Source organism: Mus caroli, unplaced genomic scaffold (genome assembly GCF_978045245.1).
Source record: "Mus caroli unplaced genomic scaffold, Mus_caroli_1 scaffold_10, whole genome shotgun sequence".
In the NCBI taxonomy this organism is placed as follows: domain Eukaryota; kingdom Metazoa; phylum Chordata; class Mammalia; order Rodentia; family Muridae; genus Mus; species Mus caroli.
Window position 1 is genome coordinate 124997625 of NW_028227265.1, and position 27725 is coordinate 125025349.

Sequence of the window (27725 nt, forward strand, 5' to 3'; positions counted from 1 at the left end):
TGTTTTTGTCTTAAAACTTAGACTTTAGGGGTGAGGGTAATGGTTCAGTTGACTGTAAAATAATGAGAACCTGATTCAGATCCCCAGTGCCCACATGAATATGTGCGCATGGTGATAAACACCTGAAGTCCCAGTACTTCCTTCAGGAGGCAAAAACTGGTTGCTCATTTACTTTAGGTAAATCAAAAAGTTCTGTTTTCACTTAGAAACTTGATTCAACAAGGTAAGATAGAGAGTAGTAAAGAAAGACATTTGATTTCAACCTCTGACCTCCACATGATGTGCACACACAAACACAGATACCTATATAGAAATAAACAAAAAAACACTAGTAGTATTTTTTTCATAGCATTATTAGGTTTGGAAAAATTAAAAACAAAGGTTAGCTAAGTCCCATATACTCCTTACTCTATCCAAGCCATATAATTCCTCATATTGTTATTGACTTACATGAAGTAGAACTTGGTACAGCTGATAAACTAAATTCAATACATAATATTTGGTAAATTTGATTTTACCTTTGATTCACTAATGCATATGTATATCACTAATATATATATATATATAATATATTGTGTGTGTGTGTATGTATGTGTGTGTGTCATTTTTAGTTCATTTTCATTTGTTTAAGTGGGGATGGCAGACAGATACCCCACATACTCTAAGATAATCACATTAAATAAGCAAAATAAATTCTGTGAACGTACAAATGAATTATAACAATGCTTTTTGAGACGCTCTCTAGTACAGGTAGACCTCAAGCATTCTGTGTCTACAAAGATGATCTTAACCTAAGGATTCTCCTGAATCTTGATCCCCAGTGCTGGGATTACAGATGTTTAAAATAATGCAGAGTTTATGCGTTTCTGGTGATTACTCCCAGAACTTTTTGCATGACAGAAAAGCATACTGTCAATTGAGATACATCCCCATCCCTTATGACAATATTTGCATCCACAGCAGAAGGTAAGTTTTTTTGACATCAGCTTATTCAAGTCTTCCCAAGAGGACTTTAGCTCAGGAGCCCTGTTGTCAATGCAACTGGATGAAATCATGACATCTGGGACTAGAGATGATGAGCCTCAAATATATTTTTCGTATTGTGTTTTTTGCCTGCAAGTGGGACCTCAAAGGTGGAGTTCCAGGAAAGAAAGTTTTCCAGAATCCTCCAGGGGGTATTCAAAAACTGAGTTGAGGAAGCCATGGGAATAAGAGTAACCATCATAATCAACAACAAAATTGGAATTGGCATGAATTGATACAAATTCATAGGATATGTATATACCTCCTGGCTTTGAAAATTCAACCTCTACACAGACCTAAACTTTGCAGATACTTCTGTGATGCTCCTTCTGATTTTTATGTTCCTGCTCCTGCAGTATTCCAGTTATGTCTATTCCTTTGACCGCTCTGACTGTGCTGCAAAGACAAACACCAGTGTATACAAGGATGGAGATGTGGTGGTTGCTGCATTTTTACCTCTATTTACTATTGTCTTAGATTCCAAGATTGATGATCCAAGCAGTGAGACTTACTATACTCAGTAAGTTAATTATTTTACATCTTTATTTTCTGCCTTATTTTAAAGATATACAATGCCTAGAAATATGTGTGCATACAACACTGCCCATCTTCGTCCTCCATACTGCTCTTATATCCCAAGAACTGTCGATAATTTATTTTTGTTATTTCCATTTACTAGTTTCTTTGCTTCAAAAAGAACAAAAGTATTCTAGTTTCTTTCATTCTAGCTTGTTTTTTTTTTTTGAGACTCAATTCTCCCCTTATTACTCCACTATCCCTGCCCTCTTCCAGTCTGTTGTCATGAATTAGTGTTGTCATGAATTATATCCAGTAATATTACCTAAAATCACAATGCAAGTCATTGGTGTGAATTCTCTACAATGAGCATCTGAAAAATTCTCTTCCTGGATAGTAAAGGGTCATTATCTTTGTATGCTATGGGTATTAAACCTCAAACAGGTTTACAGTTGGCAAATATTTTCTTACTCTCTGGACAACTTCTTCACACTGACAGCTATGAGGAAGATGTTTATTTTTATGAAGTTCCAATTCTCAATTGTTAACTTTAATTCTTGGGCAAATAGCATCTTTTCCTACAACTGTATCATGAAGGATACTGCCTGTTTTCTTCTAATAGTCTCAGGGTTTCAGGCTTCACATTTATGTCTTTGATCCACTTGGAATTAGGTTTTATGCAAGTTAACAGACATAGGTTTAATTTAATTGTCCTATATGATTTTTAATAGATATTTTCTTTATTTACATTTCAAATGTTATCCCCTTTCCTAGTTTCCCCTCTGAAAATCCCCTATCCTCCCCCCTTCCTCTGCTCCCCAACCCACCCATTCCTGCTTCCTAGCCCAGGTCTATGTGAATTTCTTGAAGAAGTTTTCTTTTCTTCAGCATCCAGTTTTCTTCCTTCCCTCCTTCCATCCTTCCTTCCATCCTTCCGTCCTTCCCTCCCTCCCTCCTTCCTTCCCTCCCTCCTTCCCTCCTTCCTTCCTTCCTTTCTTCCCTCCTTCCTTCCTTTCTTTCTTCCCTCCCTCCCTCCCTTCTTTCTTTTTCTTTCTTTCTTTCTTTCTTTCTTTCTTTCTTTCTTTCTTTCTTTCTTTCTTTCTTCCTTCCTTCCTTCCTTCCTTCCTCCCTTCCTTCCTTCCTTCCTTCCTTCCTTCCTTCCTTTCTGGCACCCCAGTCAAATGTTAACTGGTTAAAGTTACATGTATTCATGTTTAGATTTGCTTTTGTTCCATTGGTCTACATGTCTGTTTTGTGTCAAGATGATGGTGCTTTGTTACTATGTCTCTCTAATATATATTAAGATCTGCAATTGTAGACCTTCCAGCATCATTTCCCGCCACAGTATCACTTGTAGTTTCATTCAAAATTGTACGTATTTTTTCCTGTGAAAAAGTTGATGTCATTTTGTCTGGGATTGCATTGAAACTGTAAATAGCTTTGGGTAGAATGGCCATTTTCACCATACTACTTCTACCAGTCCATGAACATGAGATATCAGATATCATTTCTCTCTCTCTCTCTCTCTCTCTCTCTCTCTCTCTCTCTCTCTCTCTCTCTCTCTCTCTCTCTCTCTCTCTCTCCATAAGTTTAAAGCTTTCATTAAATAAATAAATTCTTCATGTATGTGTCCATGTTCTCCTATTCTGTGTATTTGGTTTTGGTGTATCAAAAAGGTATAGATTGTGCAAGTTGATTTTGCATTCTGCCACATTGCTGAATTTGATTATCATTTCTGGTAGAATTATTTGAATCTCTAATATTTAGCATTATGTCATCTACAAATAATGATAGCTTGAATTTTCCCTTGCTTATTTGTGTCATGTTAATTTCCTCATTGTTCTAGCCAGTCCTTTAAACACAATTAGAAAGTAGTACATATATTCTCCATAGGAAAGAATCGGTAGGTATAACAAATCCATCCCCCTGTTTTTGAGGCAACAGGTGTATGTGATAATTTGGTACTGCTTATACTCTATAGAATGAGAGTAAACTTATTTTGCAGAAACCATATCGTCACCCAGAGGTTTGCCTTGCATAGTGTAGGGTATTGTAGACCTTTTTTTTCAATTCCCAATCTGGTAGAAAAGAATTGAGACAGGTCAGTCTCTATTCTTTGAGGCATGAGTTTTGCATGGATATGTTCTCCTCATTATCTGAATAAACTGTGGCAGGGACTTTTAAGAAATATGCTTGGCCACACAGCTAGTTCTTTCAAATTTTCAGCTATATATTTGTTAGTATCTGTCAATGATTCTTTAATAAATTTAGTTCCAAAACTCAGTCTTGTAATGAGTTTGTGTGTAGTAGCTAGTCCATGGGATAAGGCATTAATAGTCAGTGTTTGTTGTTCAGTAAGATTTCTGATGTCTGCTATGCTATATACACATTGATGTCTGAAAGAACAGAAGATGCTATGCCAGCTCCAAGAAAGGAGCCAAGCCACATAACTCCAGCAACCATCAACTGTAAAGGTTTTCTTGCAGCAAACTTATTTCCTGAGGAGAACTATAAGACTAGTATTCTCCTCAATTCAGGCTCACACAATGAGTGTACTTAGGCTGCCATGATTTGAGGTTGAAAATAAGTGAGGTCTTGTGGATACTATGTGTAATAATAAGTCTTCCAGGTAGGCTTAGGTCATCGCAGGTACTCTGGTAACCATTGGTCAGTAAGTAGGGAACTTGAATGCTGGCTTGTAGTAGGCTGCAGTGCGAACAGGTAAGGGAAGTAGGGGGTAATTGGAAAGAGTCCAAGATGATGCCTGAAAATCAGGCTACAGAGACCAACATAAGAATATAGATCTAACTATATTGTTTATTATGCAAGCTTAATTATAGCTTTTTAGCCACTAGGGTATGTTGTTGTATTCAGTGGCAAATCTGAGTGCAACCTATGTAGCTTAGTAGAATCTAACTCACCTGTCCAGGAGCCTGTCCATGGACCAATAGGTGAGGCTCCAATCCCCTGGCGAGATTTTTCTGAAGGCTAGGAAAGCAGCCACTGCCCTGGCCTTGGGTACTTTCTCACTGCATGCTGGATGCCATGTCAGATCATCCACTATGTACTGTTCCACTTCTAACTCCACCAGGTTTATCTTCAGATCCCCCGCATGCTGTGAAGAATCTGTTGTTCTCATCCAGTCCTCTATCAGTGATACATGGTATTAGGCTGCCTACTTTGATTCCATAGAATTTCCACATTAGAGGAAAGACATATACCTCATCACATTAGAGTCCATTGGGAAGTTCCTCCATATTGACTATGGGCTTTTGGGCCACAAAGTCTTCAATGACTCATTCCTAAATCTGTGATAGTGAAGAATCGTGTAGAAATAATGGGGAAGATCTGGATGTGGAAGACTAATATTCCACTTTGGAAAGATCCAGATTTCCATCAAATTTCTGTGATCGGCCTTTTGTAATTTAATACCTTGGCACAAGGAGTCATAGAATCTATAGCATCCTCCCATTGTAAATGTTACCATGCCTACTCTTGTATTGGTATAATCAATTTGGTAGGCAGTGTAAATTTAGACTGGATTTCCAATAAACTAGAAGCAAATAGTCTATATTCTGAGAAGATACAAGTGTAATATGTCCCTGGCATGTATATCCAGAGAATTCTGGTAGTCTATCTTTCTTTTTTTTATTTTATTTTTTTAATTAGGTATTTTCCTCATTTACATTTCCAATGGTATCCCAAAAGTCCACCATACCCTCCCCCCACCCCTCTAACCACCCACTCCCACTTTTTGGCCCTGGCATTCCCCTGTACTGGGGCATATAAAGTTTGCAAGTCCAATAGGCCTCTCTTTCCAGTGATGGCCAACTAGGCCATCTTTTGATACATATGCAGCTAGAGTCAAGAGCTCCAGGGTACTGGTTAGTTCATAATGCTGTTCCACCTATAGGGTTACAGATCCCTTTAGCTCCTTGGGTATTTTCTCTAGCTCATCGATTAGGGGCGCTGTGATCCATCCAATAGCTGACTGTGAGCATCCATGTATGTGTTTGCTAGGCCCCAGGGTAGTCTCACTAGAGACAGCTATATCAGGGTCCTATCAGCACAATCTTCCTAGTGTATGCAAGGGTGTCAATGTTTGGAGGCTGATTATGGGATGGATCCCTGGATATGGCAGTCTCTAATCCTCTTGGGTGAATTTGCTTCCTTTTGTTCTAGGGCTTTTAGGTGTGTTGTCAAGATGCTAGTGTGTGCTCTCTCTAGTTTCTTTTTGGAGGCACTCAGAGCTATGAGTTTCCCTCTTAGAAATGCTTTCATAGTATCCCATAAGTTTGGGTATGTTGTGGCTTCATTTTCATTAAACTCTAAAAAGTCTTTAATTTCTTTCTTTATTCCTTCCTTGATCAAGGTATCATTGAGAAGAGTGTTGTTCATTTTCCACGTGAATGTTGGATTTCCATTATTTATGTTGTTATTGAAGATCAGCCTTAGTCCATGGTGGTCTGATAGGATGCATGGGACGATTTCAATATTTTTGTATCTTTTAAGGCCTGTTTTGTGACCAATTATATGGTCAATTTTGGGGAAGGTGCAATGAGGTGCTGAGAAGAAGGTATATCCTTTTGTTTTAGGATAAAATGTTCTGTAGATATCTGTTAAGTCCATTTGTTTCATCACTTCTGTTAGTTTCACTGTGTCCCTGTTTAGTTTCTGTTTCCACGATCTGTCCATTGGTGAAAGTGGTGTGTTGAAGTCTCCCACTATTATTGTGTGAGGTGCAATATGTGCTTTGAGCTTTACTAAAGTTTCTTTAATGAATGTGGCTGTCCTTGCATTTGGAGCATAGATATTCAGAATTGAGAGTTCCTCTTGGAGGATTTTACCTTTGATGAGTATGAAATGTCCCTGTTTGTCTTTTTTGATGACTTTGGGTTGGAAGTCGATTTTATCAGATATTAGAATGGCTGCTCCAGCTTGTTTCTTCAGACCATTTGCTTGGAAAATTGTTTTCCAGCCTTTCACTCTGAAGTAGTGTCTGTCTTTTCCCCTAAGATGGGTTTCCTGTAAGCAGCAGAATGTTGGGTCCTGTTTGTGTAACCAGTCTGTTAGTCTATGTCTTTTTATTGGGGAATTGAGTCCATTGATATTAAGAAATGTTAAGGAAAAGTAATTGTTACTTCCTATTATTTTTGTTTTTAGCGTTGGCATTCTGTTTTTTTGTGGCTGTCTTCATTTTGGTTTGTTGAGGGATTACTTTCTTGCTTTTTCTAGGGTGTGGTTTCCGTCCTTGTATTGGTTTTTTTCTGTTATTATCCTTTGAAGGGCTGGATTCGTGGAAAGGTAATGTGTGAATTTGGTTTTGTTGTGGAAAACTTTGGTTTCTCCATCTATGGTAATTGAGAGTTTGGCTGGCATTTGTGTTCTCTTAGGGTATGTATAATGTCTGTCCAGGCTCTTCTGGCTTTCATAGTCTCTGGTGAAAAGTCTGGTGTAATTCTGATAGGCCTGCCTTTATATGTTACTTGACCTTTCTCCCTTACTGCTTTTAATATTCTATCTTTATTTAGTGCATTTGTTGTTCTGATTATTATGTGTTGGGAGGAATTTCTTTTCTGGTTCAGTCTATTTGGAGTTCTGTAGGGTTCTTGTATGTTCATGGGCATCTCTTTCTTTAGGTTTGGGAAGTTTTCCTCTATAACTTTGTTGAAGATATTTGCTGGCCCTTTAAGTTGAAAATCTTCATTCTCATCCACTCCTATTATCCGTAGGTTTGGTCTTCTCATTGTGTCCTGGATTTCCTGGATGTTTTGAGTTAGATCTTTTTGCATTTTGTATTTTCTTTGATTGTTGTGCTGATGTTCTCTATGGAATCTTCTGCACCTGAGATTCTCTCTTCCATCTCTTGTATTCTGTTGCTGATGCTTGCATCTATGGTTACAGATTTCTTTCCTAGGTTTTCTATCTCTAGTGTTGCCTCACTTTGGGTTTTCTTTATAGTGTCTACTTCCCTTTTTAGGTCTTGGATGGTTTTATTCAATTCCATCACCTGTTTGGTCATGTTTTCTTGCAATACTTTAAGGCATTTTTGTGCTTCCTCTTTAAGATCTACCTGTTTAGCAGTGTTCTTCTGTATTTCCTTAAGTGAGTTATTAAAGTCCTTCTTGATGTCCTCTACCATCATCATGAGATATGCTTTTTAAATCCGGTTCTAGCTTTTCGGGTGTGTTGTGGTGCCCAGGACTGGGTGGGGTGGGAGTGTTGCATTCTGATGATGGTGAGTGGTCTTGGTTTCTGTTAGTAAGATTCTTACGTTTGCCTTTCACCATCTGGTAATCTCTGGAGTTAATTGTTGTAGTTGTCTCTGGTTAGATCTTGTTCCTCAGGTGTTTTTGTTAGCCTCTATCAGCAGACCTGGGAAACTAGCTCTCTCCTGAGTTTCAGTGCTCAGAGTACTCTCTGCAGGTAGGCTCTCCTCTTGCAGGGAAGGTGCCCAGATATCTGGTGTTTGAACCTGCCTCCTGGCAGAAGTTTTGATCCACTCTTAGAGGTCTTAAGATCCCATGGAGGGTCCTGTGTATACCTTACGGGTGTCCACAGACTCCACAGACTCCACGCCCAAAGTACCCCTGTGCTGGCATGGACTGGAAGGGCCGGGTTTTCTGCTTCCCTAATTAATGCAGTCTCAGGTCCCGGGCGATTGGATTGAAGCAGCAGCTGTGTTCCACTCAACAGAGGTCTTAAGATCCTGTGGCAGGTCTTGTGGGTAGCCTTCGGGTGTCAGCCGACTCGGTGCCCTAGCTACCCCGGTACTCTATCTTTCATTGTCATGAAATGTATGTATGGCATAACTGCTCCAAAATTTTTTCATCATTTAACAAGCAGATTTTCTGGTTTTAAAAATGATTTTCAGCGTATTGTTGATAATTAGTGAAATCCATTGTTCCACTCAAGTTATAAACCTTCTAAGAGTGGTGTATGAAAAAACTGGGGATCCGGCTGGATCAGCGCCTGGGTAGCGGGAGCGCAGGGTTGCCTGACACCCGCCAGCTACCCACGACCCCCGCCGCAGGATTTTGGGACTGCTGGTGAGTGGAACACAGCTTCAGCTCCAATCCAATTGCGCGGGACCTGAGACTGCATTAGTTAGGGAAGCAGAAACCGGCCTGAGTAGGGCCACAGGCCTCACCCGGCCTGATCAGCGCCAGGGTAGCGGGAGAGCAGGGTTGCCTGACACCCGCCAGCTACCCACGACCCCCGCCGCAGGATTTTGGGACTGCTGGTGAGTGGAACACAGCTTCTGCTCCAATCCAATTGCGCGGGACCTGAGACTGCATTAGTTAGGGAAGCAGAAACCGGCCTGAGTAGGGCCACAGGCCTCACCCGGCCGGATCAGCGCCAGGGTAGCGGGAGCGCAGGGTTGCCTGACACCCGCCAGCTACCCACGACCCCCGCCGCAGGATTTTGGGACTGCTGGTGAGTGGAACACAGCTTCTGCTCCAGTCCAATCACGCGGGACCTGAGACTGCTCTGGTTGGGGAGAGAGAAATCCGGCCTACATAGGGCCACAACCCTCTTCCGGTCAGAAAAGCACCTGGGCAGCTGGGGCGCAGGGTCTGCTGACACTCGCCAGCTACCCACAACACCCGCCACAGGATCTTAAGACTTCTGGTGAGTGGAGCACAGCTTCTGCTCCAATCCAATTGCGCGGGACCTGAGACTGCATTAGTTAGGGAAGCAGAAACCGGCCTGAGTAGGACCACAGGCCTCATCCGGCTGGATCAGCGCCTGGGTAGCGGGAGCGCAGGGTTGCCTGACACCCGCCAGCTACCCACGACCCCCGCCGCAGGATTTTGGGACTGCTGGTGAGTGGAACACAGCTTCTGCTCCAATCCAATTGCGCGGGACCTGAGACTGCATTAGTTAGGGAAGCAGAAACCGGCCTGAGTAGGGCCACAGGCCTCACCCGGCCGGATCAGCGCCAGGGTAGCGGGAGCGCAGGGTTGCCTGACACCCGCCAGCTACCCACGACCCCCGCCGCAGGATTTTGGGACTGCTGGTGAGTGGAACACAGCTTCTGCTCCAGTCCAATCACGCGGGACCTGAGACTGCTCTGGTTGGGGAGAGAGAAATCCGGCCTACATAGGGCCACAACCCTCTTCCGGTCAGAAAAGCACCTGGGCAGCTGGGGCGCAGGGTCAGCTGACACTCACCAGCTACCCACAACACCCACCACAGGATCTTAAGACTTCTGGAGAGTGGAACACAGCTTCTGCTCCAATCCAATTGCACGCGGGACCAGAGACTGCATTAGTTAGGGAAGCAGAAAAACGGCCTGAGTAGGACCACAGGCCTCTTCTGGCTGGACCAGCACCGGGGTACCGTCAGCTACCCACGACCCCCGCCGCAGGATTTAGAGACTGCTGGTGAGTGGAACACAGCTTCTGCTCCAATCTTTAAATAGTGACAACGATAACAACTAAACCCAGAGATTACCAGATGGCGAAAGGTAAACGTAATAATCTTACTAACAGGAACCAAGACCACTCACCATCATCAGAACCCAGCACCCCCACTTCGCCCAGTCCAGGGCACCCCAACACACCGGAAAAGCTAGACACGGATTTAAAAGCATATCTCCTGATGATGATAGAGGACTTCAAGAAGGACTTTAATAACACACTTAAAGAAATGCAGGAGAACACTGATAAAAAGGCAGAAGACAATAAAGAGGAAGCACAAAAATCCCTTAAAGAATTGCAGGAGAACACTGCTAAAGAGTTACAAATCCTTAAAGAAAAACATGATAACATAATCAAACAGGTAGAAGTCCTTACAGAAAAACAGGAAAACACATCCAAACAGATGATGGAAATGAACAAAACCATACTAGACCTAAAAAGGGAAGTAGACACAATAAAGAAAACCCAAAATGAGGCAACACTGGAGATAGAAACCCTAGGAAAGAAATCTGGAACCATAGATACGAGCATCAGCAACAGAATACAAGAGATGGAAGAGAGAATCTCAGGTGCAGAAGATTCCATAGAGAACATCGGCACAACAATCAAGGAAAATGTAAAATGCAAAAAGATCCTAACTCAAAACATCCAAGAAATACAGGACATAATGAGAAGACCAAACCTACGGATAATAGGAGTGGATGAGAATGAAGATTTTCAACTCAAAGGACCAGCAAACATCTTCAACAAAATTATAGAAGAAAACTTCCCAAATCTAAAGAAAGAGATGCCCATGAACATACAAGAAGCCTACAGAACTCCAAATAGACTGGACCAGAAAAGAAATACCTCCCGACACATAATAATCAGAGCAACAAATGCTCTAAATAAAGATAGAATACTAAAAGCAGTAAGAGAAAAAGGCCAAGTAACATATAAAGGCAAGCCTATCAGAATTACACCAGACTTTTCACCAGAGACTATGAAAGCCAGAAGATCCTGGACGGATGTTATACAGACACTAAAAGAACACAAATTCCAGCCCAGGCTACTATACCCAGCCAAACTCTCAATTAACATAGATGGAGAAACCAAAGTATTCCACGACAAAACCAAATTCACACATTATCTCTCCACGAATCCAGCCCTTCAAAGGATAATAACAGAAAAAAAACAATACAAGGACAGGAACCACGCCCTAGAAACAACAAGAAGGTAATCCCTCAACAAACCTAAAAGAAGACAGCCACAAGAACAAAATGCCAACTTTAACATCAAAAATAACAGGAAACAACAATTACTTTTCCTTAATATCTCTTAATATCAATGGACTCAACTCCCCGATAAAAAGACATAGACTAACAAACTGGCTACACAAACAAGACCCAACATTTTGCTGCTTACAGGAAACTCATCTCAGAGAAAAGGATAGACACTACCTCAGAATGAAAGGCTGGAAAACAATTTTCCAAGCAAATGGCATGAAGAAACAAGCTGGAGTAGCCATTCTAATATCTGATAAGATTGACTTCCAACCCAAAGTCATTAAAAAAGACAGGGAGGGACACTTCATACTCATCAAAGGTAAAATCCTCCAAGAGGAACTATCAATCCTGAATATCTATGCTCCAAATACAAAGGCAGCCACATTCATTAAAGAAACTTTAGTAAAGCTCAAAGCACACATTGCACCTCATACAATAATAGTGGGAGACTTCAACACACCACTTTCACCAATGGACAGATCATGGAAACAGAAACTAAACAGGGACACAGTGAAACTAACAGAAGTTATGGATCAAATGGATCTGGCAGATATCTACAGAACATTCTATCCTAAAACAAAAGGATATACCTTCTTCTCAGCACCTCATGGTACCTTCTCCAAAATTGACCACATAATTGGTCACAAAACAGGCCTCAACAGATATAAAAATATTGAAATTGTCCCATGCATCCTATCAGATCACCATGGACTAAGGCTGATCTTCAATAACAAAATAAATAATAGAAAGCCAACCTTCACGTGGAAACTGAACAACACTCTTCTCAATGATACCTTGGTCAAGGAAGGAATAAAGAAAGAAATTAAGGACTTTTTAGAGTTCAATGAAAATGAAGCCACAACATACCCAAACTTATGGGACGCAATGAAAGCATTTTTAAGAGGAAAACTCATAGCTCTGAGTGCCTCCAAAAGGAAACTAGAGAGAGCACACATTAGCAGCTTGACAACACACCTAAAAGCACTAGAACAAAAGGAAGCAAATTCACCCAAGAGGAGTAGACGGCAGGAAATAATCAAACTCAGGGGTGAAATCAACCAAGTGGAAACAAGAAAAACTATTCAAAGAATCAACCAATCAAGGAGCTGGTTCTTTGAGAAAATCAACAAGATAGATAAACCCTTAGCCAGACTCACTAGAGGGCACAGGGAAAGCATCCTAATTAACAAAATCAGAAATGAAAAAGGAGACATAACAACAGATCCTGAAGACATCCAAAACACCATCAGATCCTTCTACCAAAGGCTATACTCAACAAAACTGGAGAACCTGGATGAAATGGCCAAGTTCCTAGACAGATACCAGGTACCAAAGCTGAATCAAGATCAGGTTAATGATCTAAACAGCCCTATATCCCCCAAAGAAATAGAAGCAGTCATTAATAGTCTCCCAACTAAAAAAAGCCCAGGACCAGATGGGTTTAGTGCAGAGTTCTATCAGACCTTCAAAGAAGATCTAATCCCAGTTCTTCACAAACTATTCCACAAAATAGAAACAGAAGGTACTCTACCCAACTCATTCTATGAAGCCACAATTACTCTGATACCTAAACCACAAAAAGACCCAACAAAGATAGAAAACTTCAGACCAATATCCCTTATGAATATTGATGCAAAAATCCTCAATAAAGTTCTTGCTAACCGAATCCAAGAACACATCAAAACAATCATCCATCCTGACCAAGTAGGTTTCATCCCAGGGATGCAGGGATGGTTCAATATACGGAAATCCATCAACGTAATCCAGTATATAAACAAACTCAAAGACAAAAACCACATGGTCATCTCGTTAGATGCAGAAAAAGCATTTGACAAGATCCAACACCCATTCATGATAAAAGTCTTGGAAAGATCAGGAATTCAAGGCCCATACCTAAACATGATAAAAGCAATCTACAGCAAACCAGTAGCCAACATCAAAGTAAATGGTCAGAAGCTTGAAGCAATCCCTCTAAAATCAGGGACTAGACAAGGCTGTCCACTTTCTCCATACCTATTCAACATTGTACTTGAAGTCCTAGCCAGAGCAATTCGACAACAAAAGGAGATCAAAGGGATACAAATTGGAAAAGATGAAGTCAAAATATCACTTTTTGCAGATGATATGATAGTATATATAAGTGACCCTAAAAATTCCACCAGAGAACTCCTAAGCCTGATAAACAGCTTCGGTGAAGTAGCTGGATATAAAATTAACTCAAACAAATCAATGGCCTTTCTCTACACAAAGAATAAACAGGCTGAGAAAGAAATTAGGGAAACAACACCCTTCTCAATAGTCACAAATAATATAAAATATCTTGGCGTGACTCTAACTAAGGAAGTGAAAGATCTGTATAATAAAAACTTCAAGTCTCTGAAGAAAGAAATTATAGAAGATCTCAGAAGATGGAAAGATCTCCCATGCTCATGGATTGGCAGGATCAACATTGTAAAAATGGCTATCTTGCCAAAAGCAATCTACAGATTCAATGCAATCCCCATCAAAATTCCAAATCAATTCTTCAACGAATTAGAAAGTGCAATCTGCAAATTCATCTGGAATAACAAAAAACCTAGGATAGCAAAAACTCTCCTCAAGGATAAAAGAACCTCTGGTGGAATCACCATGCCGGACCTAAAGCTCTACTACAGAGCAATTGTGATAAAAACTGCATGGTACTGGTATAGTGACAGACAAATAGACCAATGGAATAGAATTGAAGACCCAGAAATGAATCCACACACCTATGGTCACTTGATCTTCGACAAGGGAGCTAAAAACATCCAGTGGAAGAAAGACAGCATTTTCAACAAATGGTGCTGGCACAACTGGTTGTTAACATGTAGAAGAATGCGAATCGATCCATTCCTATCTCCTTGTACTAAGGTCAAGTCTAAGTGGATCAAGGAACTTCACATAAAACCAGAGACACTGAAACTTATAGAGGAGAAAGTGGGGAAAAGCCTTGAAGATATGGGCACAGGGGAAAAATTCCTGAATAGAACAGTAATGGCTTGTGCTGTAAGATCGAGAATTGACAAGTGGGACCTCATGAAACTACAAAGCTTCTGCAAGGCTAAAGACACCATCAATAAGACAAAAAAACCACCAACAGATTGGGAAAGGATCTTCACCTATCCTAAATCAGATAAGGGACTAACATCCAATATATATAAAGAACTCAAGAAGGTGGACTCCAGAAAGTCAAATAACCCCATTAAAAAATGGGGCTCAGAACTGAACAAAGAATTCTCACCTGAGGAATACCGAATGGCAGAGAAGCACCTGAAAAAATGTTCAACATCCTTAATCATCAGGGAAATGCAAATCAAAACAACCCTGAGATTCCACCTCACACCAGTCAGAATGGCTAAGATCAAAAATTCAGGTGACAGCAGATGCTGGCGAGGATGTGGAGAAAGTGGAACACTCCTCCATTGTTGGTGGGATTGCAAGCTTGTACAACCACTCTGGAAATCAGTCTGGCGGTTCCTCAGAAAATTGGACATAGTACTACCGGAGGATCCAGCAATACCTCTCCTGGGCATATATCCAGAAGATGTCCCAACCGGTAAAAAGGACACATGCTCCACTATGTTCATAGCAGCCCTATTTATAATAGCCAGAAGCTGGAAAGAACCCAGATGTCCCTCAACAGAGGAATGGATACAGAAATTATGGTACATTTACACAATGGAGTACTACTCAGCTATTAAAAAGAATGAATTTATGAAATTCCTAGCCAAATGGATGGACCTGGAGGGCATCATCTTGAGTGAAGTAACACAATCACAAAAGATCTCACACAATATGTATTCATTGATAAGTGGATATTAGCCCAAAACTTAGGATACCCAAGATATAAGATACAATTTGATAAACGCATGAAACTCAAGAAGAATGAAGACCAAAGTGTGGACATTGTGCACCTTCTTAGAATTGGGAACAAAACACCCAGGGAAGGAGTTACAGAGACAAAGTTCGTAGCTGTGATGAAAGGATGGACCATTTAGAGACTGCTGTATCCAGGGATCCGTCCCATAATCAGCTTCTAAACGCTGGCACCATTGCATACACTAGTAAGATCTTGCTGAAAGGACCCAAATATAGCTGTCTCTTGTGAGACGATGCCGGGGCCTAGCAAACACAGGAGTGGATGTTCACAGTCAGCTATTGGATGGATCACAGGGCTCCCAATGGAGAAGCTAGAGAAAGTACCCAAGGAGCTAAAGGGATCTGCAACCCTATTGTTGGAACAACATGATGTACTAACCAGAACCCTGGAGCTCTTGTCTCTAGCTGCATATGTATCGAAAGATGGCCTAGTCGGCCATCACTGGAAAGAGAGGCCCATTGGACTTGCAAACTTTATATGCCCCAATATAGGGGAATGCCAGGGCCAAAAGAATGGGAATGGGTGGGTAGGGAAGTGGGGGGCGCTATGGGGGACTTTTGGGATAGTATTGGAAATGTAATTGAGGAAAATATGTAATAAAAATATTTAAAAAAAAAAAAAAAAAAAGAAAAAACTGGGAGGTCAGTTATGTCATTCCATTGCTTCTTCCATAATTTAGAATTGTTTTGTTGTTAGTATATTAAAACTTGTACAGTGGTGGTACAGTTGACATTGGAGCCATTGATGAACATTAAGTCAATTTGAATAGACTTACCCTCACAAGTCCAGTGTGAATGGCGAAATTGCATTGAGAAGCCATCCTAGAAGTGACATAGGTCAATACATTAGTCCGTTTTGTATTAGTTGGTACCCATCCCTGAAATTTCATTATGGAGAATAAAGTCTTTTGTATCAAAAAGCTGTGGTGATATATAGGTTTGATTTGAACAAAATTTGGTGGGCTATGTTATGTTATATTCTGAGTTCTGTAGAATACCATGAAATCACAGAATGTCCATTTGTCTGCATAGGTTCTCCTCGTGGGGTGAGGCTTCAATATCATAAGATGCAAAGGGTTGTGACAGTAAGTCAATCAAGATCAATGGAAATCTGTAATGTTGTGTCCCTAGTGCTGCAATTTCCAGCTAGTCATTCCTAGAAGGAAATGAATCATTTTCTGGCTTCCATATCAGGTGGTTATTCCATATGTCCATCTTACCACAGTAGGGTAGGCTCAGAAATTTGGTCACATACAACCCAGTCATGTTTGGCCTATTCAGTTGTGGGTATACCCCAAAATATTGAAATTGAGAACTTAAATCTATAGGGTGATGGTATTGTATTCCAAGAGAGAATGCTTCCATGATGTTCTCTTATCAATGTCTGGGTCAAAGGCACAATTCTGACAAATCATGAGATTACATAGGTTTACTGTGGTTGATGTTGATGTCTCCTCTTTTTGTTGACCAGATCCTCATTCTTCTTCCAATTTGGATAATCATATACATTTTCACTTGAAATTCTGGTAGTTTATTGTCTGGTAACCAAACACAGGATTCATCTGCTATATGTATTGGTCAAAGAATGCTGAAAGGAATTTTGTGTTTGCTGCTATTTCAGAGTCAAACATGGAGTCTTCCCTGTCTGACATCTCACATATTACTTTCTGCATATTCTTTTTTATAAGGTGTAAAGATGATTTAAGGGATATTTCTCTCCAGTAGAAGGTATAGATGAGTGATGCTGCTGTGATGTTTCTCCAAATCTGTGTTAAATGGTATGTCAGTGGGTTTCTTTCATTATAAATGTTTTTATCTTCTTCTTGGTTATTGATGACTGTGGTTCTCAGAATTGGTGCAATATGGGCATTGGCCTTTCTCCATTCAACACAAAATCTGTACCAAACTGTATTCCCAATAGTTTCACAATGAGCATATTAAGCATTGAATGCATGCCTGGTATATGTGAGGTTTAGGATGAAGTGTTCATGGTCCCAGTATTCTGGTACAAATCCATTCAAGGTGCATTAAGGTAAGTCACCAATATCATACTTAACTCCTGGTTTATTATTGTAGCTGTTGGTATGATAGTTATATTATTCGTTGCTCCTTTAGCTGTAGATATGGTTGTTGATGGAAGTGATGGTGTCTCTAATTCTGATACGTTCAAAGGTATTGGTGATGGTGAGGTAAAAATGGTATTGTTGAAGAGCCTGTGATTGACTAACTGGGTAATATTAAATATATAGAATTCAATAAAAATAATTCAGGGAACAATATTCTGGGTGCTTTAGCCCTGATCAATATGATGAAATTGTTCCATCTTGTGTCCTTTTTTTACTTGTCAAAGTTTCCATGAGACAGAGTGTATAATTTGTTGTGGCTCTGCCTTGCCATGTGCTATTTCTCTGTGTGTGGGCAGAATGTATAATGCCCAGTTAGCAACAGTGCTGAATAAATTAATCCTAAAATGACTACTATCCTGAAAAGGTACAGATCAAATATATTGGAGTAGGTGCTATACACATTATTCTTATAGATCATATAAATTTCTAAGGTTCAGAAATCCCTTCTCATCTATGTTTCAGATTGCATTGCCTGTTCCAGGTACCACAAATTTTGTCTATTTAAAGTCTGAGTATTTCTTTTATGGGGAATTATTGTCTGTGCTCTGGAACCTGATGGTTGTTCTAACCCTAAGTCTGATTTAATAGCTTAAAGGATAGGTTCTTTTAAATCTTGGTCTCATAATTAACACATAGAATACAATTTCAGCAGCCTTTTCAAAGGGATATCGTTGAATTATAATAACTCAGTTATGATAATATTATAATCCATTCCATCTTTCTATATTACCTGCTGCAACTGGCTTACATGCTAGAGGAAAGTCCCTTGTATGACCATAAACTGGGACCATCTTTGGTCTTTAGATCTTGCAAAATGTGTTCCCTGATCTGACTCAACAATTACTGAGTAGCCATATCTGACTATCCAACAACAGCATGTGTATATTGCTGACAACAGATCGAATATAAGACATTCTTTAGCTAAACCAAGCCCAACACTTACATCTAGAAGAATGTAGACATATAGACCCTTGTGAGTGTTCTGGGACCATAGGTCCTTCAGATGTCCATAACACATCTAAAAATTTAGCTGAGGTATCTGGCCTTTTCACCTTGTCTTTATTAATTGTCCAGCCATCATGTACCAGAATATCAGTTAGTGTCTCCATATAATTTTGAACAGTGTCCTTAATTGTATTCTACAATCAAAATATCACACACATAGCTTAAAAGTATGCAATCTGATTTAAGTAGCTTTCCAGCAATCATCTTAGTGTCACATGAATAGTAATTGGGCTATTCTTATAGCCTTGAGGCACTCCTTTGAATCTTCATTGTTTATTGTTCCAGGTAAAAGTAGTAATGTCTCTGGAATACACATAGAGTGGTAGGCTAAATAACATGTCTGATAAGTCTCTGGGGCCAACAAAATTTTGGTTATATTTCCCAATCCTTAAGAACATATCTTCTGCATCAGGTAAAGTTCCTAAAATTTGTGGAGAAAGCTGATTAATGTTCCTATAAAATACTGTTCATCTCTATTGACTGTTTTGCTTTTTTTACTAGCCAAAGATGACTGGTGAAGCTAAAGGATTGTCAGTGTTTGATAATATGTTCCTTCAATAATTTATTTACAGTATCACTGATGGCTTTATCACTTCCCTTCATAGGATATTGCTTGCTTCTATAAAAGGAATGTGTACTTGAGTAATGTTACAAACACAAGAGTTTAAGTTTTTTAAGGTAATGCCATTAGGGAAATAATTTGGGTATAATATCCATCCCCAGCACACAATTAGGTGATGGTGTCAATATTGGGGGTAATATTTAGAGATTATAGAATAATAATTATTTATTTATTATTCTTCCTTTTTATGACTTCTCAGCCACTCCTTCAATAAATACATAATTTGGGGGGCTTGGATGAGGTAGGGAGATGTTGTAAATTGTCACCTGATTTTCTGTATTTATCAGCTACTTTATCTGTTGGACAATTCCCCTGACTTTGCTGGGATCTGTATGAAGGGACTGAGTTTTTAATTTTGGAGTTGTCAATGTCATTTATTCGTTGGTCTGCTAGGAATCTGTTCTGGAATCCTTCCCCTAAGGCAGACTTATTGGCATCTAATCTAATCTTTCAAATGATCTTATATTCCTGATTTTCTGAAAAGGGGGTAATTAGGTCTTGTCTCATCTTTGCCTAAAACGGCCACCTTTTAGGTGAGTTTTTCTCTTTTTTTTATTAGATACTTTCTTCATTTACATTTCAAATGCTATCCCCAAAGTCCCCTATAACCTCCCCAACCCTGCTCCCCAACCCACACATTTCCACTTCCTGACCCTGGCATTCCCCTGTAATGGGGCATAAGATCTTCGCAAGACCAAGGGCCTCTTCTCCCATTGATGGCCAACTAGGTCATCCTCTGCTACATATGCAACTAGAGACACAGATCTGGGAGTACTGGTTAGTTCATATTGTTGTTCCCCATATAGGATTGCAGACCCCTTCAGTTCCTTGGGTACTTTCTCTAGCTCCTTCATTAGGGGCCCTGTATTCCATCCAATAGATGACTGAACATCCACTTCTGTATTTGCCAGGCACTGGCATAGCCTCATAAGAGATAGCTATATCAGGGTCCTGTCAACAAAATCATTCTGACACATGCAATAGTGTCTGGGTTTGGTGGTTGTATATGGGATGGATGCCCTGGTGGGGCAGTCTCTGAATGGTCCTTCCTTCCATCTCAGCTCAAAACGTTGTATCTATAGCTCCTTCCATGGGTACATTATTCCCCATTCTAAAATGGAACGAAGTATCCACACTTTGGTCTTCCTTCTTCTTGAGTTTCATGTGTTTTGCAAATTGTATCTTGGGTATTCTAAGTTTCTTGGCTAATATCCGCTTATCAGTGAGTTCATATCATATGTGATCTTTTGTGATTGGGTTACATCACTCAGGATGATATCCTCCAGATGCATCCATTTGCCTAAGAACTTCATGAATTCATTGTTTTTAATTGCTGAGTAGTATTCCATTGTGTAAATGTACCACATTTTCTGTATCCATTCCTCTGTTGAGGAGCATCTCGGTTCTTTCCAGATTCTAGCTATTATAAATAAGGCTGCTGTGAAGATAGTGGAGCATGTGTCCTTATTACAAGTTGGAACATCTTCTGGGTATATGCCCAGGAGAAGTATTGCTGGATCTTCCGGTAGGACTATGTCCAGTTTTTTTTTTGTTGTTTTGTTTTGTTTTGTTTTCTGTTTTTTTTTTTTTTTTTTTTTTTTTTTTTTTTTTTAATATTTTTATTACATATTTTCCTCAATTACATTTCCAATGCTATCCCAAAAGTCCCCCATAGCGCCCCCCACTTCCCTACCCACCCATTCCCATTCTTTTGGCCCTGGCATTCCCCTATATTGGGGCATATAAAGTTTGCAAGTCCAATGGGCCTCTCTTTCCATTGATGGCCGTCTAGGCCATCTTTCGATACATATGCAGCTAGAGACAAGAGCTCCGGGGTTCTGGTTAGTACATCATGTTGTTCCAACAATAGGGTTGCAGATCCCTTTAGCTCCTTGGGTACTTTCTCTAGCTTCTCCATTGGGAGCCCTGTGATACATCCAATAGCTGACTGTGAACATCCACTCCTGTGTTTGCTAGGCCCCGGCATCGTCTCACAAGAGACAGCTATATTTGGGTCCTTTCAGCAAAATCTTGCTAGTGTATGCAATGGTGTCAGCGTTTAGAAGCTGATTATGGGATGGATCCCTGGATACGGCAGTCTCTAAATGGTCCATCCTTTCATCACAGCTACGAACTTTGTCTCTGTAACTCCTTCCCTGGGTGTTTTGTTCCCAATTCTAAGAAGGTGCACAGTGTCCACACTTTGGTCTTCATTCTTCTTGAGTTTCATGCGTTTATCAAATTGTATCTTATATCTTGGGTATCCTAAGTTTTGGGCTAATATCCACTTATCAGTGAATACATATTGTGTGAGTTCTTTTGTGATTGTGTTACTTCACTCAAGATGATGCCCTCCAGGTCCATCCATTTGGCTAGGAATTTCATAAATTCATTCTTTTTAATAGCTGAGTAGTACTCCATTGTGTAAATGTACCATAATTTCTGTATCCATTCCTCTGTTGAGGGACATCTGGGTTCTTTCCAGCTTCTGGCTATTATAAATAGGGCTGCTATGAACATAGTGGAGCATGTGTCCTTTTTACCGGTTGGGACATCTTCTGGATATATGCCCAGGAGAGGTATTGCTGGATCCTCCGGTAGTACTATGTCCAATTTTCTGAGGAACCGCCAGACTGATTTCCAGAGTGGTTGTACAAGCTTGCAATCCCACCAACAATGTAGGAGTGTTCCTCTTTCTCCACATCCTTGCCAGCATCTGCTGTGACCTGAATTTTTTATCTTAGCCATTCTGACTGGTGTGAGGTGAAATCTCAGGGATGTTTTGATTTGCATTTCCCTGATGATTAAGGATGTTGAACATTTTGTCAGGTGTTTCTCAGCCATTCAGCATTCCTCAGTTCAGAATTCTTTGTTTAGCTCTGTACCCCATTTTTAATAGGGTTATTTGGTTTTCTGAAATCCAATTTTTTGAGTTTCTTATATATATTGGTTATTAGTCCCCTATCTGATTTAGGATAGGTAAAGATCCTTTCCCAATCTGCTGGTGGCCTTTTTGTCTTATTGACAGTGTATTTGCCTTACATAAGCTTTGCAATTTTATGAGGTCCCATTTGTCAATTCTTGATCTTACAGAACAAGTCATTGTTGTTTTGTTCAGGAATTTTTCCTCTGTGCCCATATCTCTGAGGCTTTTCCCCCACTTTCTCCTCTATAAGTTTCAGTGTCTCTGTTTGTATGTGGAGTTCCTTGATCCACTTAGACTTGAGCTTTGTACAAGGAGATAAGATTGGATCAATTCACATTCTTCTATATGATAACTGCCAGTTGAACCAGCACATTTGTTGAAAATGCTGTCTTTTTTCCACTGGATGGTTTTAGCTCCCTTGTCAAAGATCAAGTGACCATAGGTATGTGGGTTCATTTCTGGATCTCCAATTCTATTCCATTGATTTATCTGTCTATCACTGTACCAGTACCATGCAGGTTTTTTTCACAATTGCTCTAGAGTACAGCTTGAAATCAGGCATGGAGATTCCACCAGAGGTTCCTTTATTATTGAGTATAGTTTTTGATATCCTAGGTTTTTTGTTATTCCAGATGAGTTTGCAAATTGCCCTTTCTAACTATGTGAAGAATTGAGTTGGAATTTTGATAGGGATTGCATTGAATCTGTAGATTGCGTTGTTCAGCAAAATAGCCTTCTTACAATATTGATCCTGCCAATCCATGAGCATGGGCGATCTTTCCATCTTCTGAGATCTTCTTTGACTTCTTTCTTCAGAGACTTGAAGTACTCATCATACAGATCTTTCACTTGCTCAGTTAGAGTCACACAAAGGTATTTTATATAATTTGTGACTATTGTGAAAGGTGTTGTTTCCCTAATTTCTTTCTCAGCCTGTTTATCTTTTGTATAGAAAAAGGCCACTGAATTGTTTGATTTAATATTATATCCAGCTACTTCACTGAAGCTGTTTATCAGGTTTACGAGTTCTCTGGTGGAATCTTAAGGATCACTTATATATACTATCATATTATCTGCAAATAGAGATATTTTGACTTCTTCCTTTCCAATTTGTATCCTCTTGATCACCTTTTGTTGTTGAATTGCTCTGGCTAGGACTTCAAGTACTATATTGAATAGGTAGGGAGAAAGTGGGCAGCCTTATCTAGTCCCTGATTTTAGTGGGATTGCTTCCAGTTTCTCTCCATTTGGTTTGATGTTGGCTACTGGTTTGCTGTAGATTGCTTTTATTATGTTTAGGTATGGGCCTTGAATTTCTGATCTTTCCAAGACTTTTATCATGAATGGGTGTTAGATTTTGTCAAATGCTTTCTCAGCATCTAACGAGATGATCATGTGGTTTTTGTCTTTGAGTTTGTTTATATAGTGGATTTCTGTATATTAACCCATCCCTTCATCCCCTGAAATGAAGCCTACTTGATCATGATGGATGATCGTTTTGATGTGTTCTTGGATTCAGTTAGTGAGAATTGTAATGAGTATTTTTGCATCAATAGTCATAAGGGAAATTGGTCTGAAATTCTCTTTCTTTGTTGTGTCTTTATGTGGTTTAAGTATCAGAGTAATTGTGGCTTCATAGAATGAATTGGGCAGAGTACCTTCTGTTTATATTTTATGGAATAGTTTGAGGAGATTTGGAATTAGGTCTTCTATGAAGGTTTCATAGAACTCTGCACTAAACCCATCTGGTCCTGGGCTTCTTTTACTTGGGACACTATTAATTACTGCTTCTATTTCTTTAGGAGTTTTCGGATTGTTTAGGTTATTAATCTGATCCTGATTTAACTTTGGTACCTGGTATCTTTCTAGGAAATTGTCCATTTCATCCAGGTTTTCCAGTTTTGTTGAGTATAGCCTTCTGTAGTAGGATCTGATGATGTTTTGGATTTCCTCATGTTCTGTTGTTATGTCTCCTTTTTCATTTCTGATTTTGTTAATTAGGATACTGTTCCTGTGCCCTCTAGTTAGTCTGGCTAAGGGTTTATCTATCCAGTTGACTTTCTCAAAGAACCAGCTCCTGGTTTGGTTGATTCTTTGAATAGTTCTTTTTGTTTCAGCTTGGTTGATTTCACCCCTGAGTTGGATTATTTCCTGCCATCTACTCCTCTTGGGTGAATTTGCTTCCTTTTGTTCTAGAGCTTTTAGGTGTGCTGTCAAGCTACTAGTGTATGCTCTCTCCAGAGTCTTTTTGGAGGCACTCATAGCTATGAGTTTTCCTCTTAGGAATGCTCTCTTTGTGTCCCATATTTTTGGGTATGTTGTGCCTTCATTTTCATTAAACTCTAAAAAGTCTTTAATTTCTTTATTTCTTCCTTGTCCAAGTTATCATTGAGGAAAGTGTTGTTCAGCTTCCACGTGGATTTTGGCTTTCTATTATTTATGTTGTTATTGAAGATCAGTCTTAGTCCATGGTGATCTGATAGGATGCATGGGATAATTTCAATATTTTTATATCTTTTCAGGCCTGTTTTGTGACCAATTATATGGTCAATTTTGGAGAAGGTGCAATGAGGTGATGAGAAGAAGGTATATCCTTTTGTTTTAGGATAAAATGTTCTATAGGTATCTGTTAAATCCATTTGTTTCATAACTTCTGTTAGTTTCAATGTGTCTCTGTTTAATTTCTGTTCCCAGGGTCTGTCCATTGATGACAGTAGAGTGTTGATGTGTCCCACTATTATTGTGTGAGGAGCAATATGTGCTTTAAGCTTTACTAAAGTTTCTTTAATGAATATGGATGCCCTTGCATTTGAAGCATAGATATTCAGAATTGAGAGTTCATCTTAGAAGATTTTTACCTTTGATGGGTATGCCCTTTTTGATAACTTTGGGTTGGAAGTCAATTTTATTCAATATTAGGATGGCTACTGCAGCTTGTTTCTTTGGACCATTTGCTTGGAAAATTTTTTTCCAGCCCTTTACTGTGAGGTAGTATCTGTCCTTGCCCCTGAGGTGAGTTTCCTTTATGAAGCAAAATGTTGGGTTTTGTTTATGTAGCCAGTCTTTTAGTTCATGTCTTTTTTATTGGGGAATTGAGTCCATTGATACTAAGAGATATTAATGAAAATTAATTGTTGCTTCCTGTTATCTTTGTTGTTAGATTTGGGATTCTATTCTTGAGGCTGTCTTCTTTTAGATTTGTTGAAGGATTACTTTCTTGCTTTTTCTAGGGCATAATTTCTGTCCTTGTGTGTGGGAACTATAAAGGGGCCTGGGAAAGAGGGGGGAGGGATGATAGCCCATGTCCAGCCAGAGTTCCACCTATGTTCTGGACAGGCAGATTCAGGAGGTCTGCAGACACTTTCCACTCAGCCCCAAGTTGGGCATCCAAGCCTCTGACCCACTCGACAGGGGGTGGACAGGGGCAGCTCCTGAAACCAAAAGAGGCCACAGGGTTAAACCTTGTAACCCAGGATTATGGGACAGAGGGCTAAGGGAAGAGAGGTTCCTGCACAGGTGAGAGTAAGCACAGCGGACTTTGGCTGGAGCACAAAAAGGCCTTCCATTGGGAGATTAGAAACGTCTCATTAGGACAAAGCCATCCTCCAATGCAAGTGGGCCTTGATGAGCAGAACTGTCTATGATTTTAGAGCTTTATTGTAGAAAGGCAGGAGGAAAGAGAGAAGGAGAGAGAGAGAGAGAGAGAGAGAGAGAGAGAGAGAGAGAGAGAGAGAGAGAGAGAGGCCACCCATGGCTAAGAGGAGAGAAGGGGGGAAAGGAAAGAGAGAGAGAGAGAGAGAGAGAGAGAGAGAGAGAGAGAGAGTGCAGAAAGGCTAGAGAATAAGAGGGAGAGAGAGGAAGAGGGAAGAGAGAGCAGAGGAGAAGACAAAGAGAGAGGAGTGAGAGTGAGAGGGGTGAGAGAAAGCAAGGAGGGGAAAAACAGCCCCTTTTAAAGTACACTGCTATCTTTCTGTTGCTAGGTAACTGTGGAGGAGTTTAGCCTGAAGGTCAGAAGCTTGGGACATTGTCTACTTGACTTCTAGCCATGCTTCTCTTGTGGGGGGTGAGGGGGTGGTTACTTGGCAGGAGCCAGAGTTCCAGGAGACATGAGAGAACTCCTTCCATCTCATGTAGGTAAATTATGACCACTGGGTCCCGGGATTACACATCTCAGCTCAACTGGAGACTAGCCTGTCTGGGCATAGCCCAATACCCCACACTTGTGTTGGTATTTTCCCTTCATTATCCTTTGAAGGGCTGGATTCATGGAAAGATATTGTGTGAATTTGCTTTTATCATGGAATACTTTGGTTTCTCCATCTATGGTAAGTGAGAGTTTTGTTGGGTATAGTAGCCTAGGCTGGCATTGGTGTTCTCTTAGGGTCTGTATAACATCTGTCCAGGATCTTCTGGCTTGCATAGTCTCTGGTGAGAAGTATGGTGTAATTCTAATAGGTCTGCCTTTATATGTTACTTAACCTTTTTCCCTGAGTGCTTTTAATATTTTATCTTTGTTTAGTGCATTTGTTGTTCTGATTATTATGTGTCAGGAGGAATTTCTTTTCTGGTCCAGTCTATTTGGAGTTCTGTTGGCTTCTTGTATGTTCATCTCTTTCTTTAAGTTAGAGAAGTTTTCTTCTATAATGTTGTTGAAGATATTTACTGGCCCTTTAAGTCAAAAGTCTTCATTCTCGTCTATACCTCTTATCCTTAGGTTTGGTCTTCTCATTGTGTCCTGGATTTCCTGGATGTTTTGGGTTAGGATCTTTTTGCATTTTGCATTTTCTTTGATTGTTTTGTCCATGTTCTCTATGGAATATTCTTCACCTGAGATTCTCTCCTCCGTCTCTTGTATTCTGTTGCTGTTGCTTACATCTATGGTTCCTGATTTCTTTCCTAGGGTTTCTATCTCCAGAGTTGTCTCCCTTTGGGTTTTCTTCATTGTTTCTACTTCCATTTTTAGATCTTGGATGGTTTTGTTCAATTCCATCACCTGTTTGGTTGTGTTTTCCTGTAATTCTTTAAGGGATTTTTGTGTTTCCACTTTAGGGACTTCTACCTGTTTAGCAGTGTTTTCCTGTAATTCTTTGAGGGATTTTTGTGCTTCCTCTTTAAGTACTTCTACCTGTTTAGCAGTGTTCTCTTGTATTTCTTTAAGTGAGTTATTAATGCCCTTCTTAAAATCTTCTACCAGCATCATGAGATATGATTTTTAAATCTGAATCTTGCTTTTCGGTTGTTTTGGAGTATTCAGATGGCACAGGGCTGGAGCCACCAGAACAAACCCCAGCCACTGGTCAGGCAGGTTTCCTTTGTCCTTGTTCCTGCTGGCACAAGACCCTCCAGGTTTTTTGGAATATATGTTGTGTTCCACTCACCAGTGATCTCAAGATTCTGGGTATGCTAGGGCGCCTGCAGCATGGAGAGTCCTCTGGAGACCTTGGGACCCTCCACTGAGGTTGTTCCCAAGATGGTTAGAGTTTGTTCCTCAGGTGATTATGTTAGCCTCTATCAGCAGACCTGGGAGGCTAGCTCTCTCCTGAGTTTCAGTGGTCATAGTACTCTCTGCAGGCAAGCTCTCCTTTTGCAGGGAAGGTGCATAGATATCTGGCGTTTGGACCTGCCTCCTGGCAGAAGATGAAGGCCCAAAACGGGGTCTGCCTCAGAATCTGTGTGGCTTCCGCCTGTCCCAGAAGCTTTTAGCTTCTGTAGTCCACACTCTCACCTGTGCAGACTAGTCTCAGAGTGATCCGGGAACCAAGATGGCTCCCCCAGGTGCTCTGGCAAAGCCCTCCCGGGTAGGGTGGACAACTCACCTCTGGCAGGGAATGTGCCGAGATGTCTAGAGCCCAAAATGGGATCTGCCTCAGAAGCTGTGTCTGCCTGTCTCAGAAGCTGTTAGCTTCTGTAGTCCACACTCTC

The 27725-nt window shown here is 40.3% G+C and overlaps 1 protein-coding gene across 5 annotated transcripts in view; it reads left to right on the top strand.

The window, feature by feature from the left end:
• Window positions 1-1257: 1257 nt before the first annotated feature.
• Window positions 1258-27725, top strand: part of LOC110300074 (vomeronasal type-2 receptor 116-like) — a 78823-nt gene continuing 52355 nt past the window's right edge. For 4 of the 5 annotated variants that reach the window (XM_085844228.1, XM_085844226.1, XM_085844225.1 and 1 more), the window contains exon 1: window positions 1258-1543. In XM_085844228.1, the coding sequence (XP_085700354.1) occupies window positions 1344-1543 (200 nt within the window). In that variant the 5' untranslated portion in view covers window positions 1258-1343. The remainder of the gene's footprint in view (window positions 1544-27725) is intronic. The other variant, XM_085844227.1, reaches the window with a different exon arrangement.